The sequence below is a fragment of the Onychostoma macrolepis genome, chromosome 03 (assembly GCF_012432095.1).
Source record: "Onychostoma macrolepis isolate SWU-2019 chromosome 03, ASM1243209v1, whole genome shotgun sequence".
In the NCBI taxonomy this organism is placed as follows: Eukaryota; Metazoa; Chordata; class Actinopteri; order Cypriniformes; family Cyprinidae; genus Onychostoma; species Onychostoma macrolepis.
This window is the reverse complement of record NC_081157.1, coordinates 38,093,538-38,115,674: the sequence shown is the minus strand read 5'-3', so window position 1 is coordinate 38,115,674 and position 22,137 is coordinate 38,093,538. Positions and strand designations below refer to the sequence as shown.

The 22,137-nt window shown below is 38.5% G+C and overlaps 1 protein-coding gene across 1 annotated transcript; it reads right to left on the bottom strand.

Annotated features, from left to right (window-relative positions):
- Positions 1-4: 4 nt before the first annotated feature.
- fbxl16 (F-box and leucine-rich repeat protein 16) lies at positions 5-21,535 on the bottom strand. Its single transcript, XM_058770870.1, has 6 exons — positions 21,181-21,535; positions 12,980-13,643; positions 7,739-8,247; positions 7,498-7,582; positions 7,274-7,337; positions 5-5,838 (listed from the first exon to the last, which is right to left on the bottom strand). The coding sequence occupies exons 1-6, from the start codon at positions 21,189-21,191 to the stop codon at positions 5,690-5,692; spliced, it is 1,482 nt and encodes a 493-aa protein (XP_058626853.1). The 5' UTR covers positions 21,192-21,535; the 3' UTR covers positions 5-5,689.
- Between the last annotated feature and the right edge of the window lie 602 nt (positions 21,536-22,137).

Here is a 22,137-nt window from a genome sequence, read left to right as displayed (position 1 = left end):
TTGTACATAAGTAGCCAAAAACTAATTAAAATTTCAAATATCGTTTTAATATATTGTAATTTGTTTCTGTAATGGCAATGCTGAATTTTCAGAAGCCATTACACCGGTCTTTAGTGTCATATTATCCTTCAGAAATCTTTCCAGTATGCTGATTTGGCACTTATGAAACATTTTTATATTATTATTATCATTGTTATTATTTTATTATTAGTTGGAAATGGTTGTGCTGCTTGGTGAAGTCCAGAAGTATCTTTTTACACTTTAGTCTAAAAAAAAAAGTCAAGAAAAATACACCTTTTGACACTGGGTCAATTTAATGAATCCTTACTGAATAAAATTAATTTCTTAAAAAACAAAAACTTACCGACTCCAAACTTCTGAACAGTAGTGTATGTTCATAATATGTTTATGTGATAGTTGTATGTACAATGACTTCAACAGTCGCTTTACCTTTGATCCGGTTTCTTCTTCTGATGTCCTTGTTTGTGTTTTTATTATTTGTGAAAGCTACTGGGTGCCAAGTGAAGACGTTTTCTTTGTGACTTGCTTCGGGAGTGTTAACATCAGGCTAAATTTGCCAAAATAGCTTACTTAACACTCTTATATAACACATGCTTATAAAGCAGAGCCCCAACCGCCTGATTGAAACATCTTTTATCAAGCTCTGTGGGATAGGTTTTTGTTAACCTGCAAAGCTCAAATAAGCTTTTCTTCATTTTTAGAGCCTTCTTCATTAAAAAAAAAAAAAAAAAAGGTCTCTGGGGTCAAAACACTTAATATAAACGGTGTGTCTCAGAATAGGTAGATGTGTTTGTGTGTGTGTTTGTGTGTGCATGCACATTCAGGAAGCAACATACAGTATCAGCTAACAACATGTCTTAAAAGAATAGTTCACCCAAAAATGAAAAATCATTAATTTATTCACCTTATCACCCTTATATGTTGTTCCAAAGAAGCAAGCCGTACAGTTTGATCATTAAATACATTTTGGGGTGAACTACACCTTTAATAATTTAACGTCAGAGAAAATTAATGACGCAAATATGGTGCTTATTTTGTACAACTTTTACTAAAACGGTGCAGACTGGAACCAACCAACTGAAAACAACAACGCTTGTCTGACAAGGCACTGCAGCCATGAGATGGAGTTCATAAAACTTAGTCTTTTTTCTCTTTCATTTTAAATTAACCACTACAACAGTATTTACAGAAAGAAATGTACCCTAAAGAACTGAGAACTGATAAATAAAATACCAAATAAATGAGTGAAACATTTTAGATAATCAGTGTGAGGCAGATATTTAACATTGCTCATTAGGCTGTTGAACCACAGTCACCCAAACCAAGTGTTTGCACCAGAATAAAAGTCGTTGTTACGGACCCTGTATGAATGTCAAAAACATTACTAATATTGGTTTAGTATTACATGTACAAGTACATACAAAGAGCCAACAAAAGAGCTGTTTTCTGTTGTTGCATCATGTCGTTCTCAAATTTTATAAAAGAAACAATCCTGACATATGTTAGTTGGGAAGAGTTAGAGGAACAGATGATTTATTCTATTCGCTTAACAATTAGAAGCGCCAAACATTTAGAGTTAAAAGCAAGCTGGAGGGTGAACAGAAACTGCCAACACACTCTGGATGTGGTAAGCTAGTAAAACCCCTTCAGAGAGCAAGAACAGAGGAGCACTCTTTGTGGAAACCGGCCTTGAAAATGGTTTAAATTTACAGTGTAAATCAGACAGAACCACTCCATATCTGCCAGCCAGATTTGTCTGGTAAGAAAGAGAAATTCACACAGTAGTACCAGTATTTCATTGACTCGGAAAAGTAACCCTGCCTCGATCGTATGAGGAAGGCAGCAGGCGTAATGTCAGTGTAGACACACAATAAACATTTGTTAATGTTCTTGTATGTAGCCCGTATTAACATGTCTTTGATATTAGCTCAATGTACAATGTGAAACAAGCTGAAGTCTTTTATACTATCCATTGCTGATGTTACTTATCGCTAAAAGACATCAACCTTTTTGCATATCTTGCCTCTTTCTCGACCGGGTTTCTCCGTTGGCTCGTTTAAAGCGGTATGGACGTGTGCGCTTAGAGCCAGGCAGCCTCAAAAACAGCTGAAACCTTCTGACAGATGACCTCGAAATATTGATAGATATTTACAGATTACAGTGGGGTTAGTGCATGAGTTATTATATTTATATTTAGGGTTCTATTAGGTGAAAAAGTTCCCACACACATAAACTCTCATTCTATACAAAGAGGGAATAGGCTTGGTTTGGAAGTGAAAACGATAGTATTTATACAAGATTAATACAATATCTCCGACAGTTTCATACAGTTGTCCTCAAATACTATGCAATGCCTTAGCGATATATTAATAATCTCTCTTTATTTCATTCATCTCAAATGGTTGTTTCTATTATGGAGACATACAAAATGAAAAGCGCTTTGATTGGATTTCCTTCAGATCTTTGCTAGTGAATAAAACCTGTTGCATTCTTTGTAAGACTATCAAATGAGTGTAAATACTGCAACATGTCTTCTAATAGTTATCAGGATACCTCAAAGCAACCAAACAGAGCTACAATTTGAGCGCAGGCATATGAACTGGTGCAGAATATTTAACATCCAATCCCGGACACAATGCCGATTCACTATTAGGCTACTAGACTTTATGACAGCGTCTCTCAACTTACATCCATTTTACAACCAAAACCAAAAGAGGTGAACTAAATTAGTCATTAAACAAGAGAAAATGGGCAGCGGTAGGGTTAGAAAAGGTAGGTCAACTCACTGTCAGCCAGGCCTCTGTCAACAAGTTATTGCCCTTCCATTCTTCTGTAAGCTATGTGTCAACAGTCTGCCCGCCAAAAAAAAAACACGTGCCTCGGAGACCGCGGTTATTCTAACCGTCGAAACCATGGTTTTAAAAAAAGGTTCAATTCATCTGAATAAAGCTCAACTCCAATTTCCATAGCAGACCCCATCAAAAAAACACGTTCTACTTCTAAATAAACCTCGTACAATCCTCGGAAATGTAATAAATAAATAAATATGTGCATCGTGTCAATAAATTAACCCACTACCAATGATAAGTAAAAGCAAATAAATATGCAACAACTTCAATGATTCAAAAGATAAAGTCACACAAGGTAGTGAGATTAAAAGTGTCAGGGGATCTCGCCTGGATAAGCAGCAGCCGCTAACCCTGATTAGCTGTGACCCCCCCATTAAACAGGTCACTATATACAAGAAGAGAGATCGACTGTCTGAGGTGAGTGCTAATGTTTATGCTAATGTGTCTTTTAGAAGATATAATCTGTTATCTGTAAAGCCTAGTGAATTTAGAGTGGGATAGTGAAGTGTTAAACTTAAACTTAAAGACTGTGATGTTGGAATTTTTCCATCTGTTTTGTTCTACACTTTTTGGAGTAAGATTAGCTTAATGTTTGAATATAAGAGGTTTGTAATAGCTGGAGAAAGCTAGCAATCAATTAGAATTGTCATTAATCTCAACCGTACACAAAATAAAGGTTCCTTACTGGCATAATCGTTGTTAAAAGAAATGTTCACTGCAAGATTCTTTGGAAAACTGAATATGGTTCTTCAGTGCCATCACTTTAGGAAGCTTTGTTTTTAAAAGATAGTTATTAAGTCAAAATATGTTGCTAATTTTGGATGGCTGCTTTTTGCATCCAGATGATGTAGTTCGGGCATGTACCAGCAGGGGCGCTAACCAGCCGTGCTTTGAATGGGACAGCATGCCTAAAATCTCAGAGATGACTAGTACATTTCTGCACACTTTCCTGAAGAAAAAAGTACCATATTGCATGCACTACTACCATATATGTCCACAGATGATTAGAATATTCAGAGGTAAACATTTCACTAGTTAGAACTTTGGGGTCGCTTTTATATCAATTATTCGCCAATCTAAGATTGTTTACCACGCCATTTTTTCTGCCACTTTGCATCTGTTAGGTTTGAGTAGGTGAACGTTAAGGTCATCAACATCACAGCAAACCCATCTGAGATGATCTGAGCAGCACGTTAATCTCCTGAGAGGACAAATGCAGGGTTCGGGGTGGGGTATGGAGTGGTTTGGGGAAAAAAAACAAATGCATGGCTGGTTTCTGCAAATTCCCATGCGGACCTGTATTCTACATACCCCATGATAAAATGAGGTAGGCACCACAGATGAGCACAATTGTGAGGGCGAAGAACCGGCACCTCTGAAAATCAAAAGAGGCGCTGCTAATCTAAAAGCAGACATGTGGGTATTGCTTAATGGGGAAGCAAAACTGCTAGATGAAGAGAGACTACTGTAATAAGCTTGTGTGGGATGTTTGTGATCACTTTAATTACACTGGCCTGCCTCTGCATTTGATGCAAATCACTGTAAACCGTATTCATCAGATGTATTTAAAAGCACTCGGGCTGAAAGAGACACTGCGCCCGTACTGTAAGAAACTATGGTAGAACTGCCATGCTGTCCGCTGCTGTAATGGTTTGGCCTGGTGACAAGTAAGCAATGACGTGCAGTTTCAGTCTATGAAAGGCTGTCACATGGTCCAGGTGCATTATGGGATCACTCAAAGATCTCATCTCAATTGAATCAGGATTAATATGGAAACCTGCACATAAGCCACTAATATCAATTGACATCAAAATGGAATTAAAATAAACCAGGCAGATGAAAAAGCCAAGCTATCTTTTGTACAAACCACAGTCCCTTTGAACTATATTAAAATGCATGAGCAGTTCTGATCCGCCCCGCTCTCCCCGACTCAAAATATCTGGAAATGTCTTTAAAAGAGCAATCTGCTGGGAAAAATAACCTCCTGACTTCTGATTATGCTGGTTCCTTTCAAAGGACAGTACCTCTTAATACTGTACCTTCACCGTACCTGGATTTCCATCTTATTCAAAGTGTCCGAAACCTCGAACTCATACCATAAATGTTTCACAGTAATCCTTATCATCAAAAATAATACTTAAAAAAATAATATTTAAAAAAAAAAGACAAAAAGAGAACTGCATGACAAAAAGCAAGTAGCGTTGATGTGAAAATCTACGTAGCTGTTCATCTCTAAAGTTCTCGATTTTTTCCCTTGATAAGACACAGAGATGGAGCGGCAGCACCACTGAGGGGAGCGAGAGACCCGGATGGCGCTGGACAAAAGCGAAGAGACCCTGTTGCAGTGGCTCCTTAACCTCGTTCTTTCCCTTAAACGTTTCGGTTCCTCTCTACCTTTCCCTGGATATGAGAGACAGCTCAAACAGGCAGCGCACACCTTTGTCACTTCAAGATAAACAGTTTTGGATGAGACATGGAAGCTAGTCTCACAGTTCAGTGAAGGAACATGTTTCATGTATGTGTGGGGGCTGATTCCTATGTGTCATGTTATTTAATGAAAGATCTAGCCTCTGACCCACTGCGCTTTGTACATTTTCCCTCTCGCTCGTCAGTCCAGGCCCGTTCCGACCTTTTCTTTCAGATTTCCCTTTTTGTCTTCCATGTCAATGATCCTTTATCACCCCTCCAGAAAAAAACTTCCATTCAATTTCTCTCGTTGATTCTTCCTGTGGGTCCAGGATGAAGTTGGGTTTATCATCAGTCTGTAGGAGGAGGTTTTGGTGATGTGGTGGGTGCTGGTGCCCATGAAACTCTTTGCTCTACTCGATGACCATGCAGCGCGGCAGATGCTGGGAGTAGTATTTGAAGAGTTCGGCTGTGGCGCCCGGGCAGTTGGTCAGTTCCAGCTCCTCTAGCTCCTGCAGTTGGATCAGGCCTGATAGGCCAGTAGTGGTCAGCAGAGGGCACCCTGAGACAGAGTAAATGAGAGCTGGTTAAATACAAACGCTAACAGCCACCTCCACTCGGCAGCTCACTTCCTGTTTATAATGCTGTGTGACAACAATGCTGCATCCCAATGTGCCTACTTCTACTACGGACTTAAAGTACGTACTCTTTAGGTGAAGAAAAAGTCCACCTTTTGAGTGTGTAGTAGAAGACTAGGCAAGCTTTGGGATATACTATCACGTCATTGCATCTTTAACGGACCGCTCTGACGCATAGTTACACACACCCTGTCACTGTAAATCTTGTCAAGGTTAACGTCCTCCATATTTCATTTCATTTAACTTCCTACCATATTGGAGAGAAAAGAAGTAGCACATTGATCTGCCAGCTGTGGGTCTTTATGCAGAGAACTCTGTTCATGCATTTAAAAGATAATATCCAAACAGATGTTTATAAAAGTTCACATTGTTGTTGCAGATGAAATAATAATATATTAATTATTTTTTTAACCAGGTTAAATGTTAATAGTTCAAACCCTTTATCTAAACCTCAATCTACTTAACTGTATGTCGCACACATCTGCCATGTTTGTAGTTTTTAATACTTTTTATTAGTGTTTGTAGTTCTGAACCAAATCCTTTACCAAAGCCAATGGATTATAGATTATAAAAGATTATAAGGATACATTTTTCTTAATATTAAGATTTTATATTAAGTAATTAAGAATTATTTATAATTGTTTTTTTAATGAATGGCTTAAAACATTTAGTTACTTTTTAAGGAAATAATTACATGTTTAGTGTACTCTATATACTGTATATATATATATATATAGCTTTTTACAAGAAAGCACTTTACTTGCACACACTTACCCACGTCTCAATGACAACAAACCGCTCTTTCCTGTTTTAATTCCATCAAATGCCTCTAATCAAGCTAAATGCAGTTCAACTAACAGATATGTTTCAGTTTGAGAGGAAGTGTTTTCAACCACAGAAACTTAAAGTTTGTAGTTTAAAAGTGAAGTTTATCATGTTATATGACATTGACTATAATTATGTAAAAGGAACTTGCTTGGTCTGGATGAAGGGGTACTTGAGCCCTTTGTATGAAGCTATGTGGGGGAAACAAAAATCCTTATGCACAGCTACTGTTAGAACAGGCAGATATTTCTAATCTGCAAATGTCATTTTGAATTAGACTTGTATATCACACCATGATTATGTGTTCATTAACTAAAAGGAAAGTTTATCTTTCTGTTCCAAAGCAATATATTTTTACTCTGACAGCATTATCTGTTTTTGAGGGATTAACTGAGCTTTCTTCCATAACATGATTAAGCTCAGGTATTCACAGAAACAATCTACTTCCAAACATACAGTGTCGTTCCATTATTGAACTTTATCAGGGCTTTATCATTGCATGCTGCAGTATCAGCACATCCAGAGTGTTTTTACCTGCCAGAGAGAGAAGACGAAGGCTCCTCATGCCATATAGATGCTGTAACCCAAAGTCTTGCACCTAAAAGTACAGGGAAATGTTTCGGTCATGTGACATGCTATAAATGATTTAATATATAAATTTGAACCTAATTGTGATAATAAAAAAGTTAATGGATAACTTTAATTTCATAATAAGACTATCCCATTAAGCTGACCCAAACAGTTGCACAAACACTTACCTGACAGCACCAGCGCAGGTAGAGACTTCTCAAAGTTGACATGGTAGATAAGTAACCCAGGCCTGTATCTGTGATCCGCACACACCTGAATACAGCCATATAAAGAGAGTCATAAGCACACAATATGATTATAGTAATCATTCTTTCCATGTACCAAATTTACTCCCAATGAGGCTCTGTAAGATGAAATACAAGCAAGATTTATTTTGCACTCCATATACTGCAAACTCAGCACACTCACCGGTCCAGAACCAGCTCCTCCAGCTTGTGTAGGTCACAGGCGATATACTCAAGGGCCATGTCAGTAATACGGGGACACCAGGACAGATCCAGACTCCGGAGCTTCCTCAGATTCTCTGCAACCAATTCCACACCATCGTCAGTGATCTTCGAGCAGCCTGACAGGCTGAGGGAGGTGAGGTTTGGCAGGCTGTGCACCATGTTAACTACGCCATGGTTGGTGATCTCCCAGCAGGAGTTCAGGCGCAGCGTGTGGGTGGTGTAGCCTTGCTTGGCGGTGAAGTAGGCCATGGCCGTGTCGGTCACGTGATAGGCCTGCAGGCTGAGCTCCGATAGGTTGGGAAGGAGCTGAGAAATGGCGGCGATGGCGTCGTCTGCCACGTTGATGCAGTCGCTGACGCTGAGAGAGGTAAGCCGTGCATTCAGGCTGGACCACAGGCCAGCTTCTGTGAAATCATTGCAGCCGGAGAGTTCAAGGTGCATCAGACCCTGCATCTGTTCCAGCATCACCTGAAGAGTTCAGGATGGAGAAGCAATGTTATGTCAAGCATACACACAACTGCAAATGTGCTTCTACTGCAGTGCAAGTTGTCCAAAGCTTAATAAACATTCAGAGCATTATCCTGGAACAGGGGTTTTCAAACAGTCTCCCTTATTAAACAGACCTAGCTCAGATAATATAGTACTATACTAAACAGCTGATGAGTTAATTCAACTGTGTTAAATAAGGGAAACATCTAAAATGCGCAGTGCTCGAGAGGCTTCGGGAAAAGTTTGAAAACCCAGAACGTTCCCATAATGTTGCAGGGATGCCTTTGAACTTATTCACTAATGGCTCTAATGGCTAAACGTTTTCTACTCTAAACATTCTCTAATTGCTTTGTTTTCTCCATAAATTAACTTTCCCAAAAACAATGCAGGACAACCTAATAAAACAAATACAAAACATTTCTCATTGGTTAAATCTGTTCATAGAACATCAAATGAGTAGTTCTGAGTAGTTGCTGTCTTCAGTTAAATCTAGAAAATGTCAACGTGTGTTATAGTTATCAGATGTATGTCATAAATCCAAATTTATCACTGAAAATAATAAACCGTGGTTATGCGTAAAGGGAGAAGAATGGAAATCATAAATCTGAAGGCTTGCTTTTACGTTCTACTATTCTGCACAGAAAGCCGCGCGCTCGCACACATTAAAAATGAACGGTCATTTCACTTTTCCTGCTCACCGACTCACTCATTTATCGATGTCTTTATTAAATAGTTACTTATATGCATATGAGATTAAATATTTATGTTTGTGATTTCAGCAATCATTTCTGCTTAATGCACAGAACATACTGTAGCAGAACGGAACTGTTCTTCTGCATCACGATTCTTTCTTTAACTATTCGGAGTCGAACCAAAGTTCAGAATCGATTCCGAGTGTAATTTTGAAATCGCAGCTGTGCATTGCAGACATCTGACACCTGCTTGTTGCCAGTTGCAGACAAAAAAAAAAAGCAAGTAAACAAACTTTCGCAAAGTTTGGAATAGACAAGGAACATTATGGGATTCAATTTGTGAGATGTGCACCCCAACGCCGTCGTGGGAAATAACCTGATGTGTATGGACACCCAATATTAGGCCTACTGTACAATATCATCAGTGAGTGATCAACAGCACACTTGTTACTGTTAGATGAGCCAAGTCCTTATGTTATGTCACAGAACGAATTTAATTCAAGAGACCCCATATGTTTGGTTAGATGTGTAGTTACTATATTTTGCTTCTTTTTAAATTAATAAGGTACATAATTAAATGTCAAACTTATTTCCTGTGGTAATCAACATTATGCTACAAATGCTGTCAATAGAGCCTTTAACATTCCTTCAGTGCCTCTTTCTTTAATTTTTAAAACAAGACAAAATGGAAATAATAATAATAAAAAAAATAACAATGGTCATGCAGATTGGTATATCTTAAGCACTTCCAATCATTTGTCTTATAGAAACGAAGGATTATTTTACCTATTCTAATACTGGGCTAATTCCTAACCTGGGGTGCGTTTCCCAAAAGCAACTATGGTCGCAAGTTCTGTTGTTACCAGTAGAGTTTAAATGAACTTGCGACCATAGTTGGCTAAAAATGCTTTTGGGAAATGCACCCCTGATTGATGTACATTGAGAAATTAAAGATGGTCCAAAATATATATATCCAGTGTATGGCCCAAATAACGAACACATGAATATTTAAACTAATTCCTGGGATTAACAGCAAATGTCTGCGTTTAGGTGGTCCACAACAGTGGGGATTTCTTTAATAAGACTGCAAGGGAAACTCAGCTTCCCCTATAATGTCAAAAAATTAATGGTCAAATATGTACTCTTGTGTTAAAATTTTATTGACTAAAAATGCGTTAGAACACGTTCATCTCGAAGACGAGTTCGTTCAGAATCAGCTACATATAGCAGGTCGGACTCGATTTCCTTCTCATACATCCCCGTAGCTTCAGTGTATTTCTCTGTTGAAGCCGAGCGTCCATTGACTTCAATGGGGCTGCTTTGAACAGTTTTTTTCAGTGCTTCGAAACTAGACGGTCATTGGATAAATGCTGCGATTATGTCCCGCCCACAGACGCTCAGCGTCTCTGGGGTGAATGGAGGAGTGGGCGTGCCTGGACTCCGGGCTTCTGCGTGTTGATTGGAGGGTCTGTCGAAAGACTGCATCTCAGTTTGATTGACAGCGATTTTGTACTATAAAAAGTCGCTGCCACTGAAGCTATTCGAGCTCAGTCCCATCGCGGCTTTGCACTTGGTTCTTATCAATCATTATATATTTTTTTTTTTTTTCATTTATAATGTTATGTTTTAATATACATGCTGCTAACTCGGAAATTTCAAGATATGCGAGCAAAAATGCTCCTGACACTTTGGCAATACGACACCAGCAAGAGTGCTGTTTTTGTTTAGTTTGTGTTCGAATCCAAATCCGGGTTGTCTTGGGCGAATCACTGATTCACTGAGTCATTCATAAAACAGTCATTTGATTCTCTCCTGAAGGATTCAGCCGTTTTGAAAGAATCATTTGAATGACTCAGTGATTCAATCACGAACTTCTGCCACCTGCTGGCCGTTTTTAAGTTTCCCGTCTAAAAGTAGGCATATTACATTATTTTCCAACATATTTCTATATTCAGAATTTAGTATTTAAAACATTAATCTCATAACATTATTTATGCAATTATAAATACAGTCTAAATGAATAAATGCCACATCTAAATGTCACTTCATGCAGCTTCTGTGCAGTGCTAAGATGTTTAGATCATTTCATGGATAACAATAGCCAGTCATTCATTCACGTTAATTAAGTATTCATAGAATAATATTGTCTATTTTCACTTACATCTATTTATTTATTAAATTTTGATTCATTTTGTAGAACTGAATTATAAATTAAGCTGGTATAGTATCGTAAGACATTTTTATGGTATCGTGACAACCCTATTATACACCACATTCCTTGTTTCAGTTTAACCTAATTCCCACATTTCCTCCGTCGAGTTTAATATCTTTTTTTTTAGATTGTTTGTTCATTCATTCATTCATTCATACAGTAGGCTAGGCTAGCGTCACTGGAAAAGACGCCTAGTTGGTACGACAGGGTCACAGAGCATTTTCTTGAAAAGGAACGTAGGGCAGAATTTACGTATAAATAAATGGACAATTTTTATGATGTAGGCCGAAAATTAGCTTCCCCTCTTTGAAAGACCAGCAGCCGCCACTAGTCCACAACTAATGGATTGTGTGACCCCGCTGACCTAGTTACTGAGCCAAAGAAAAAAGGGAACAATGTGCACATTTCTGTTTTTAATCACTTAAATGTTTCAGGGGCATCTGATTTATAGTGAAGGGACCAATGGCTAAGAAAAATGCAAATGAAAGAGCTAATTTCAGGCAAGAAAAACAACTCTTGAAGGCAGGACTCTGCTCTCTTATTGAGTACTTGGTCATGATCCAAGCCTTGTGCTGTGATATCTGCCCTTCCCTGCCCTATATAATTCACAAACAAGCCTGAGGTTCACAGTCCTCTCTCAGACAGAAGAAGCTCCACAGCCTATATCATTGCACATGCTGGTTTGCATATCTGAGGGGAAAAAAGCTTGGATGCCGTCACGAACAATTTGAGAGTTCACCATGGCAACAAAAGCTCAGTCCTAGAATAGCAACAGCATAGAGACAAGTGTGATGAGTGTGATCATTGCTGCATGTTCTTGCAAAACACAGTTGTTTCTAACCATGTATGTTGGATATTCCGACCGCATTCCGATCCAGCTAATTGTTTAATCATACTTAATAGGGGTGGGCGGTAAATGATGGAGATCTTAAATTTTAAGGATTTATTTTTAGGAGTAATCATGGTTCAACTCATGTTTAAAAGACTGCATGAACTTTTCATAATTACTCAGTAATTTTGAATTAAATACTTAACAAATTGTCCCCTTGCACAGACTGTGTTGACATGACCAGCATAATCAATCTCTTTTTTTTCTTTCTTTTTTTGTAAAACCTTTTAAAAATACTATTGTTGATGTTTTTTTTTTTTTTTTTTTGCTATTGGAGCAAATTGAAACACACAAAAATAAATAAATAATAACAATAATATTTGCTGTAGTTTCCATAAACCACTAGGGCCTATAGACCAATTCAGTGTTTGTTTGTCAACAGTGATGACAGTTTTTGTGGGCGGAGCCTATCTGGTGGCAGAAAATTACAATTTTAAAGAAGCAGTCTATGGAAGCCATGGAATAAAAGAATAAAAAAGGACATCCAAAGGCACAAAAATATATTTTTGTTACCAGTGTTTTTCCGCCACCACAATGTGCACGCAGCTGCAAGTGACGTTAACTGTGACGTCGACTCCATATTGGTCTATAGTATTTTACCAAGTATGAGGACTTCTGAACCCCAGACATGTTAAAAGAGTACATTAAATGTAATTCATTTTATTGAATAAAAAAGCAAAGCAGAATGTTAATTATTCATAAATTAACAAGTTGGCCATTATTTTGTTGGAAGTTGCCGTTTGCAGTGTTCGTGTTTTTTTTGTTTTTTTGCTTTTTTATACTTTTGGTATAAATCTCTACCAGCTGATAGATTTTTACCATTACACATTATACATATAGTTGCTTGCATATGAATGATATCTGAATTTCTTTATAGTCAAATAAAAGACAGCATGGCATCCCGGAATCTATAATTACCTCAAGTCCCGCATCCGTTATAGTCGACCTCTTTAGACTGACAGACTTGACTCCCTTCTTCGACAGCGGATAGTTGTCGATGAACTCACAAATGTCCAAATCCGAGACTCCCACCAGACAGAAGAACTGGAAGCCTCTGAGAGCAAAAGCCTGCAGGCTAACAAACTCTTTCTCCCCATTGGGCAGGATAGTGTAGAGTTCCTTGGCATGTAGAATGGGCGTCACACCTTCCCAGAACTTGGGCTGGTAGAGCACTTTCCGCCACGTCTTGCACACCTGGGCTAGAATGCACTTTTCTGCCGTGGTGAAGTACCATAAGAGCCGGTTCAGCACCTTCTCGTCCAGCACCAGTTGTCTCTCCAGCAGGGGCATGGTAAATTGCCGGAGGGGAGGTTTGATGGCAGTCACGGGGCTCGTGTCCAGGTCGGGGCCCAGCAGTGAGGCCGCTGTGGGCAGAGGCTCCAGGTGATAGGGGAGGCTAGGGGGAGGCAAGATGGTGGGCACGGAGGATGACTGGCACAGGCGATTCTTGGCAGCTGGAGTGCCTTTAGTGATGCTGGCCGAACCGAGGCCGTTGGGCTGGGGGGGCAACTTGACCATGCCGTTTCGGGTCACGCAGGGAGACTTGAGGTCACTGGGAGTGGACATATTCAGCATTGGAACCCTGTGAATAGACCAGAGTTGAATCATTGCTCTTAGATACAATAACATCTTGACAGTGATATTTAAAAATATATTATTATGATTAAAAAATATTTTTTTCACACTATGCATAAATGTGATCACAGCTTTTAAGAAAGTGTTCATTTCTATGGCAGGGCTAAACAATAACAGTTTTTTTTTTTTTTCTCCATGACAGATTTATACTTGCTCTGCCAACCATTTCATAGATAAATATTTTTAGCAATTTTAGTAATATTATTATGTGCTTCTCTCTTTCAGTAGATGTTACATTTTCTTAAGGTTTTTTTATTTATTTTGGGGGCTAAAATTCAAAAGACAACAAAGAAAAGACAAAAACACTGTTAATTTGATAATCTTTTCAGTCCTCAGCTTTTTTACACTTTTGGTAAAAATGAATTTAGCTGCATTTATATGTACATAATTTTTAATGAAAACAACTTTTTTCCACACATTTTGTAAAGGCTTAAGAGGGGTTTTTAGCCCCACTGTAGCCTAATATTTGTAACAGTAGACGTAGATTCAGAGGCTTGGTTAACACTGAACAAATTAGATTTGTGTTTCAAATCCGATCTTTAAGACTGACTGGCTACTCGCTGTTATTTAGCAAGTAATTGGATCTGTTTGTTCAATATCTGATATATCTACATCGATTGCCATAGTAAGAACAATGACATTAGCTGTTTTTATCTGCAGTCACTGATAAATGTCTGGATGGAAAGAATGAACAAAAACCTAGAAATTTGATCTTTTGATGTACCCCTTGATAGTGAACTCAAGAGGTGCATGACATAACATGAGCGTCAGCTGCTTTACTTTATTGCACACATCAATGCAGGTGTTCGCTCACGCACTCTCAGGTTCATTTATTATTCACAATATAGTCAGATAGTTTACCGTATGCATTAAGAGTGAGTGAAAATTTGTAAACTACACTGCAGAATTGCAGAGACATTGCAGCACAAAGAATGAACAAAGAAAAAGATTGAAGATTCAGTGAAATCGAAACAGTGATAAAATAACTAAACAGGACTGAGAATTGTTCTGAGAAAAGAGGTTGACTGAAGAATATACTCTGAAACAGCCGCCTTTTCAACACTCTGGTCCACCTTAAAACCTCCATGCAGGTGTGCGTGCTCTGAGCACTAATGCTTCAAGTGTAAAATGTCAATGAGTGTTGCTTGCTTTCAGACATTTTTCTCAATAAGCCCTGCCGTGACTATCTCCGCAGCTCAAACACTTATACCATAAACACCCTATAGTGATTTTGAATGCAGAATGATTAAAAGCAAATGACATGGATTTACATAAAGAAAAGCAAAAATGTTGATTTTGCATGAGAGTGTTTTGACTGAATGACCACTAAACCTTCACAGGACAAACACAATCTAGGTAAAAACTATGCAAATGCACAACTCATTTCACAGCTTTTGAAAACTAGTGGGGGAAAAGCACATCTAATTTGTTTCCCTAGGAAATCAAACACTAAAGAGCAGACCACAAACCCCATTTCCAGCCACACTCTAGAGGTGGAGCTTTCTAAGATTACATCTGATGAACAGAAAAGAACAGTAGTGCTAGTGCTGGAATCTACAGAAAAAAATCGAAACTATAATTTATTAAAACAGTGATTCCGAACTAGGGGTACTTAGGCAAGATTTTGGCTGGTCCTCACTTTCTGGCACCCCTGTTTGAAGGCTGTTTAGGGACAAGGTTGTAATTAGTTTAAGGTTGGGGTTAGACACTTAGTTGTGATGGTTAAGGTTAGGGTAAGTGGCCAGGGATTGCATTGTGTCAATGAATATCTTCAAAGATAGCTGTACAAATGTTTGTGCGAAAAGAACACAATCAAGCTCAGGTGTCTCATTAAAAAAGAGAGGTGAGATGAGACTTCATGAGTCTGATTTTTAATCATAACATTCATTTGTTTCCATTTTAAAGTGAAATGTTGTAGCCTATTAATAGCCATTTTAGTCAGATTAATAACAATGCTAAAGGTTTTATATTAATGAAGGGGTGTTAGGGCATTATTGATTGGAATGTAGGGGTACACTGTGGAAACACTGTATTAAAACACAAATAAATACATGTTAGAGGAAACAAACTAGCATGAAGACAAAAATAGCACCCAGAATTAAGAGGAACTTTAAGTGTCTCAAATAGCAGATGTCTACGTGACATGTATAAGGAAAAGTGTAGCTAGTGGAAAGGCAGTGAAGGAAACAGAAAGAGAGAGAGAAAAGGACCTGTTAGTGCAACTTCAGCACCAAGGAGAGCAACTGAACTGCCTGATGAAGCACATCAGAATGCCTTCAGCTACACTTCTGCACTGCAGAGGAGCGCTTTGGCCCACCAAGATGTGCCACTTGTGTGGGCAATGCAGTCAAGAGATCTTAATAAAAATCGGAATCATTCAATAAGTTGGCACAGAAAGGGCTAGTGGCCCTCCGCACTGAGGCAAATCAAACTCTCATTGGGCCAGATATGCGATGTCAAACCACGTGCAGCAAACGTTCGAGTGGAGAGGGACAAGTGATATAAAAAAACAGCTAGCTGACATATTTTGGACAGGGCTTGATGGGAACTTTCTGTACCGAGATAGGTGCCAAGAAAGAATCGGTGGCAGCTTGCCAAGGCCCCATCCATATGCTGTCTTTACCCTCCATTTCAGCACAAAATGTATAATTTTAAAGAAAAAGAAGTAACGTACGTTGAGGTTTGGGGTGGGGATCTATGTTATAAAGTATATTTTTTCGTCCCAATACCATAGTGATAAAAATCAATATTTACACTTTGCACAATAATAAGAAAACTGATTCACTTATGCAGGAAGTATATTGTATTAGATCTGTGTTAAAATAACCAGTATGTTGGTCAGCATTTCTCTGACATAGTGACCCCTCGATACGAAGGTCTAACTATAATCTCTGGCTGTGTGTGTGTGTGTGTGGTCTTCTCATATTTCAGTCAATGGGTTTTTATACATCGAAACAATATTACATAAAGGCTGTTAACACCTTATATATCAGCTTATATAGCTGTTTGTCATTTAAAATTCTTAAGAACAATTTAAAATTCAAATAATCATTTAAAATTCAGATGCTGAAGCTATGTGGTTGTTCTCTTCACATCCAGCACTAGAACAAATCAGTTCAGCTGTCGCCCCCATGAAGTATTTGAAAAGGGGAAGTAGCCAGGGAAAACCTCCAGAAACACAGTTAAGCAGCCGTGTATTTGAAAGTGAGACATGGAAAGGGCATGGCTGCTGTCCAGATGGGTTCAAGGGAGTTCATCTGGATATATAGAAGGGAAAAAAAGCACCTCTTAAATAATTAGGTGGGTGTTTTAGAAGCACACGGCTATAAATCGTGTCCGCATGCTGAGCGTCTTTATACTTTTCCAAATAAAAGTGCCACACGTACAGAAGTTCTTTCTGAATCAAGCTGAGAGGATTAGAATAGCTAGAATTAGCTTATAGAAGATAAATTAACTACTTGGTTACAAATAGACCAACTAAATAACTGATTAAACTTGTTTGTTAACTTATTGTCATGCTTTTAGCTCTGGATATTTCATTTGATTTCATCTGAGCCTTTAACTGTTCTTAAATACATTTGCAAAAAAATAATAAAATCTATAATGACGTCAAAATAAAGACTCATATTGGGTCAATCCCAAATTCGGAGAAACGTCTAAGTACTTCCTTCTTTTCTAGGGATAATTATTGTCTGTTCATGGCCAAAACTGGGAAAAAAATAACTTTATTCAAAATAACTTTTACAACTTGTACAACTGGTTGGGTCCACATGCTTCTTTCTACCATTTATTTGTAATTATTTGTGAAATTTACAAGCAATTTATGAGTGAAAATTTTTCACCACCAATTTTTCCAGTTTATATTGTCTTACTTCCAAAGTATAAAGCTGGGACGTCCTTTTTGGAAAATATTGGGTCCCATCAACTTTCATTACAGACAAAAACAGCTGAAGCGTTTCATCTTATTATGAAATTATCTTATTTTATGTTTCACAGATGAAAGAAAGTCATGCAAATTTCTACACTCATGGCGATGTTTGGCCTGAAAGTTTTTTTTCCTTTACAAAGATGCCATTATAAAACATGTCGATTTGCAAATTCGAATACAAGGCAAATTGGTCTGCATCACTCGAGGGGCAAATCACTCAAAACTTTCCAGAGTATTTCCCCAACAGTTGGCAGCGTGTTTGCGTGGAGTAAATCTGTTCTCCCCTCTGCCACTTTGCAAGCCTTTTCAGTTTGCCCACAGGCCCGTCCTCCTTACCCATGTTATTTGGATTTACTGATGAAGCACACAAGCCATATGACAACAAACAAGCAGAGAATGGAGCCCCGGCGCTTCTGCCACGGACAGATGTGCGGTGCTTGGCACACAATGAGAGTGGGGGATGGGACGAGAGGGAACAGGGGAGATGGGATAGTGGAAGCTCCTTGGAGTGGACAGGATTGGCAGTGGTCTCTTTGAGAGGGATTTGCATGTTCAAAGCAACCCCGCAATCTAGTCGTGTTCTCAGCGAGAGGTGGCTTAAGAGCACTTCTGAGACTTCCTCGGTGGAATTCAAATTAAGTTTCGAAAGTTAGATGAAGTTAAACCGAGTCTTTGGAAGTTTGTAAGTGGGACAACAGTATGAAATCTGCACTCTCTGAGGAATGGTTCCACTCTACCATTACAGAGTTTACAAATTATATTAATGTAAAAAGAAAATCGGCACCTGTGTCTGTTTTGTTCCTGGAAGAGCTACTGCTAGCTAATGTAATGGTTCTCGGAGCATGTGTCCGACTGCAGACGAACAAAAATAAATAATGAATGAAGTACAGTCTCTAAAACAGAGAAGGAACCAAAACATCATTATAATTCGGTTAATATGGTGCAAGCAGAAGACTTCATGCAAGCAGGTGTTCCATGTGAGAAGCCAAAACTGTATAGTTTGGAAGACAGTAGACTTTGTAAGAAACTGATGAACTAGCCACCTGCTAAAGGCACATTCACACCAAAGAGCGTTCTGCTTAAGCACTCGATGCATTTATGTAATCTGCCACTTTAAATACTCAAGCTCTTTAAATCTGATGGAGCTTTCAGTGTTTTATCATTCATCAGCTGGAAATTTAAAAAAAATGTCAACAATATTGTTCCTCTGTGTCGTTATCGTTATAGCTGTGCTACTCTAATTCTATTCTCATAGAATTAGAACGATTATCAAAACTTTATAGTTATCGTCCTTGGAGTGAACTGCCTTTACAACTGACCTGAAGAGAGGGGGATGCTCGGTATGAAAGTGAAGATGTGTAATCTACACTCTCTCGGTGAGGATAGTGTACACTACGTTGTCAACATTGAGTGGGCCTCCTCCACACATGCTCAATTTCACCCATGATATTAGTTACAGCTGTAGCTGCTATCGCTGATCTTATTCCTGACAAACCAATAGAAAGACATCTGTCACTGTTAATGTTTCATCCGGACCTTCATTTTAATGCTGCCAGAGCCAATAGCTTGGTGAACAGAGGTTCGACACATGGCGTGGTTTTGCTTTAGGCAACCTGAGTCCTGACTTCTGATACTTTTTGATCCCGCCCCCCTCATGTTGCTTCCTGTTAAGTCTCTACTGTCCTATATGTTAAAAATTTTTAATGTAAGAATACTGAGCAAAGGCCAGATTTAAGTGCCCATATCGGATCTCTCTTTTGCTCTCAAATACAACAGCTATCATATAGAAATTTTCAATATGGAATAACAGCTTACTGCATCCAAAATCACGTGCAGCATAAACTGTATAAAGCCTGCTATTTTCAATGAATGTAATAGAAGTATGATCACATTTAACCTCGTTTATTTTTGTGCAAAATATCTTAACATTAGCAGTACAATTAAGTAAGTCAAGGAAGAAACGCTGATATAGTATTACTGTTATCATGCAATTAACATGGAAAGCCAAGTAAAGCATATTGCATTGTGGGATACAGTATTCTGTGTAGTAAGCTCTGTTATATTCTGCTCATTACTGGCAAATGCAGTAGGTCATCAAGGTATGCATAGAGGAAATATGTACTTAGCGCGCACAATGCTATGTTCAGCGGTAATGGTTAGAGTATTATTATCCTGTGCCTTTCTAAACATAGCCTAACTCTCATTAACTCACTGATGTTTTTAAATTAGAATAGTAGGCCTAATCACTAAGGGTCTTCTAAGCTTCTAAACAGCTTAGGAGAATCAATCCCTGACTAGACTTTTTAAGAAATCCTATAGGCCTAACAGTTGAGCTTGTGTAGTGAGAGGTGTGTCTTCATTTGCGGCCATGAGCATGTGCTTTTGGTAAAGCTTTATCTCTCAGCATCATCTCTGGATGATACACATTAACAGGACGGCTCGCCTGAAAATAAAAATTCTGCCATCATTTAATCACCATTTTGTTGCTCTAAAGTTTAAAGCTTCAATTCACTGAAGAAAAAAAACACACATGATAAGCATATTTTCTGTTTCATGTAATAATAAAGTCATATAGGTTTGGAGAACATCATGACAGAATTTTTCATTTTGGGGTGAACTATCCCTTTAAATTCCCGTCGTCGTAGAACACCGAGCAGAGAGCAACCTTGGCGCCAAGTGTGGAATCATGCAGATGTCTAAATATTAACAAACACTCTACAGGGCCTTGTGGCGTTGTGTAAACGCCGTTGCCGTTCCTCGAACAAAACAATTGCCTGTTACATCACGAAACGGGGAGGATAACGTGTGTATCTCGACCTCAGGAAGACGGACAGGTGACGTCATGTACATGAGGAATATTCAGCATCCCTTCAGCGAGACAAAGACTGTCTCAAATCCTAGCGAGCTGCCTACCTGGGCATCACGAGAAAATGTCTTCAGCAATGAGTAATTTTGTCTCGTTTATAACAATATTAAATGACATTGAAAAGCTTGAATTCAGTTTATTTTCGGACCCCTGCATATTCTAGTTTTGAGCATTATTCAAACAAACTTAAGTGAGGTTTAAGTGAAGCAAACTGCTTGTCGACGGGAAGAAAAATAAATGTAATAGGCCTATTCTTGGGGGTAAAACTCTTATTGGTACATTATCTTGTTTTAAATGCGTTTTAGATGTTTTTATTTAAAAACGAGACAGTGATTCTAAAAATATTTATTGCAGAGTGAAGTCGCGTGCAGCATTTTTAGGCAGCATGCGCCCGATGTACAAAAATGCTGCCTAGGTAGGCAGTACACTATAGGTTTTGAGATACAGCCAAAGACATGCACATTCACCCGAGCGGTAATAATGTTGCATTCTCGTTTCCTTGTCCTTTTTTTCAGATCAGCACTACTGATCCTCTTCCTATCAGTGCTTGTTCCCCGGGCACAATTGTTATTACCAGTCGCTGATATCCTGGTTTTCCTTGAATCCTTTGCGTCAAACGCCATCTAAGCTGGATCAAAACATGCATCACATTAAAGAATAATCGACTGTATTAATAGCCGATTCTCTTACCTTTCTTTCATATGCAGCTCACACGACCATTAATCCATCATAAATCAGATATCGCTGCCTGACTCGATCGCGTTTCCCACAACGTTGCAGGACGCATGAGGGAAAATAAATAAATATACCAGTAGCAGCAGCAGCAGCAGCAGCCCTGCCCGTTATTTCCTTGCGGAGGTGATGATAATTTGATATGTCGATGTTGCCATAGAGATGTAAACCTTTCTCAGTACCAAACCTGTAAAATACCACTTCACATGTGTATGGAAGGAAATATTAAACAAGTGAATTAATGCCCTAGCTTAAAATAACAGCCCGTTCATTCTGTTTCTCCACACAAAGCTTGCCTCCCACTCGCTGTCTCTTTCTCTCTCACATGCACACGCACACAAAACAGGCCAATCCCATTTAAAGAGATAGCAGCAAAAATATCAATAATGCATCGCTTTGGGCTGGTGAGCATTGAATGTTTTGTGAGCGTTGGTTGTAACTCTTCCGTTAGAGAAAGATGAAGGCATTGTTTCATTATGTAACCACATATTTACATGCGTTTTGAAGACGCTGTACATGCATAATACACAACGGAACACAATGTTATTAATCTTCATATGGCAGGTAGTTCTAGTGTTTAAATTAGTTTGGCGTTCCATAAGTGTTGATATTTAGTATAATCATCAGTGTTCAGTGTTGTTGTCCATTTGTCCATGGACAATGAATGTGACAGATGTGCAATAGAACTACAAATTTAGTTTTCATTTGCCCATGGGTATGCATAAAGGTACAATCACATTAGCAATTAGCATGTGCAGCACAGCTCACACAGGAGTTATATTCAAACCAAACAGCTTTCTGTTTGGTCAATATGAAGAATCCATGTGGATATCAACCTCAAAAATTTGCTGAACACTAAATATGACCACACTGTAAAACATCAGAAATTCTCTGAAAATAAAGTTGCATTGAAAT

Coding starts and splice junctions, on each gene's coding strand:
- fbxl16 (XM_058770870.1), bottom strand. Junction 7,583..7,738: donor GAGGAGCTGGTTCTGGACCG/GTGAGTGTGCTG, acceptor GGCTGTATTCAG/GTGTGTGCGGATCACAGATA. Junction 5,839..7,273: donor TCGTCTTCTCTCTCTGGCAG/GTAAAAACACTC, acceptor ACTCTGTCTCAG/GGTGCCCTCTGCTGACCACT.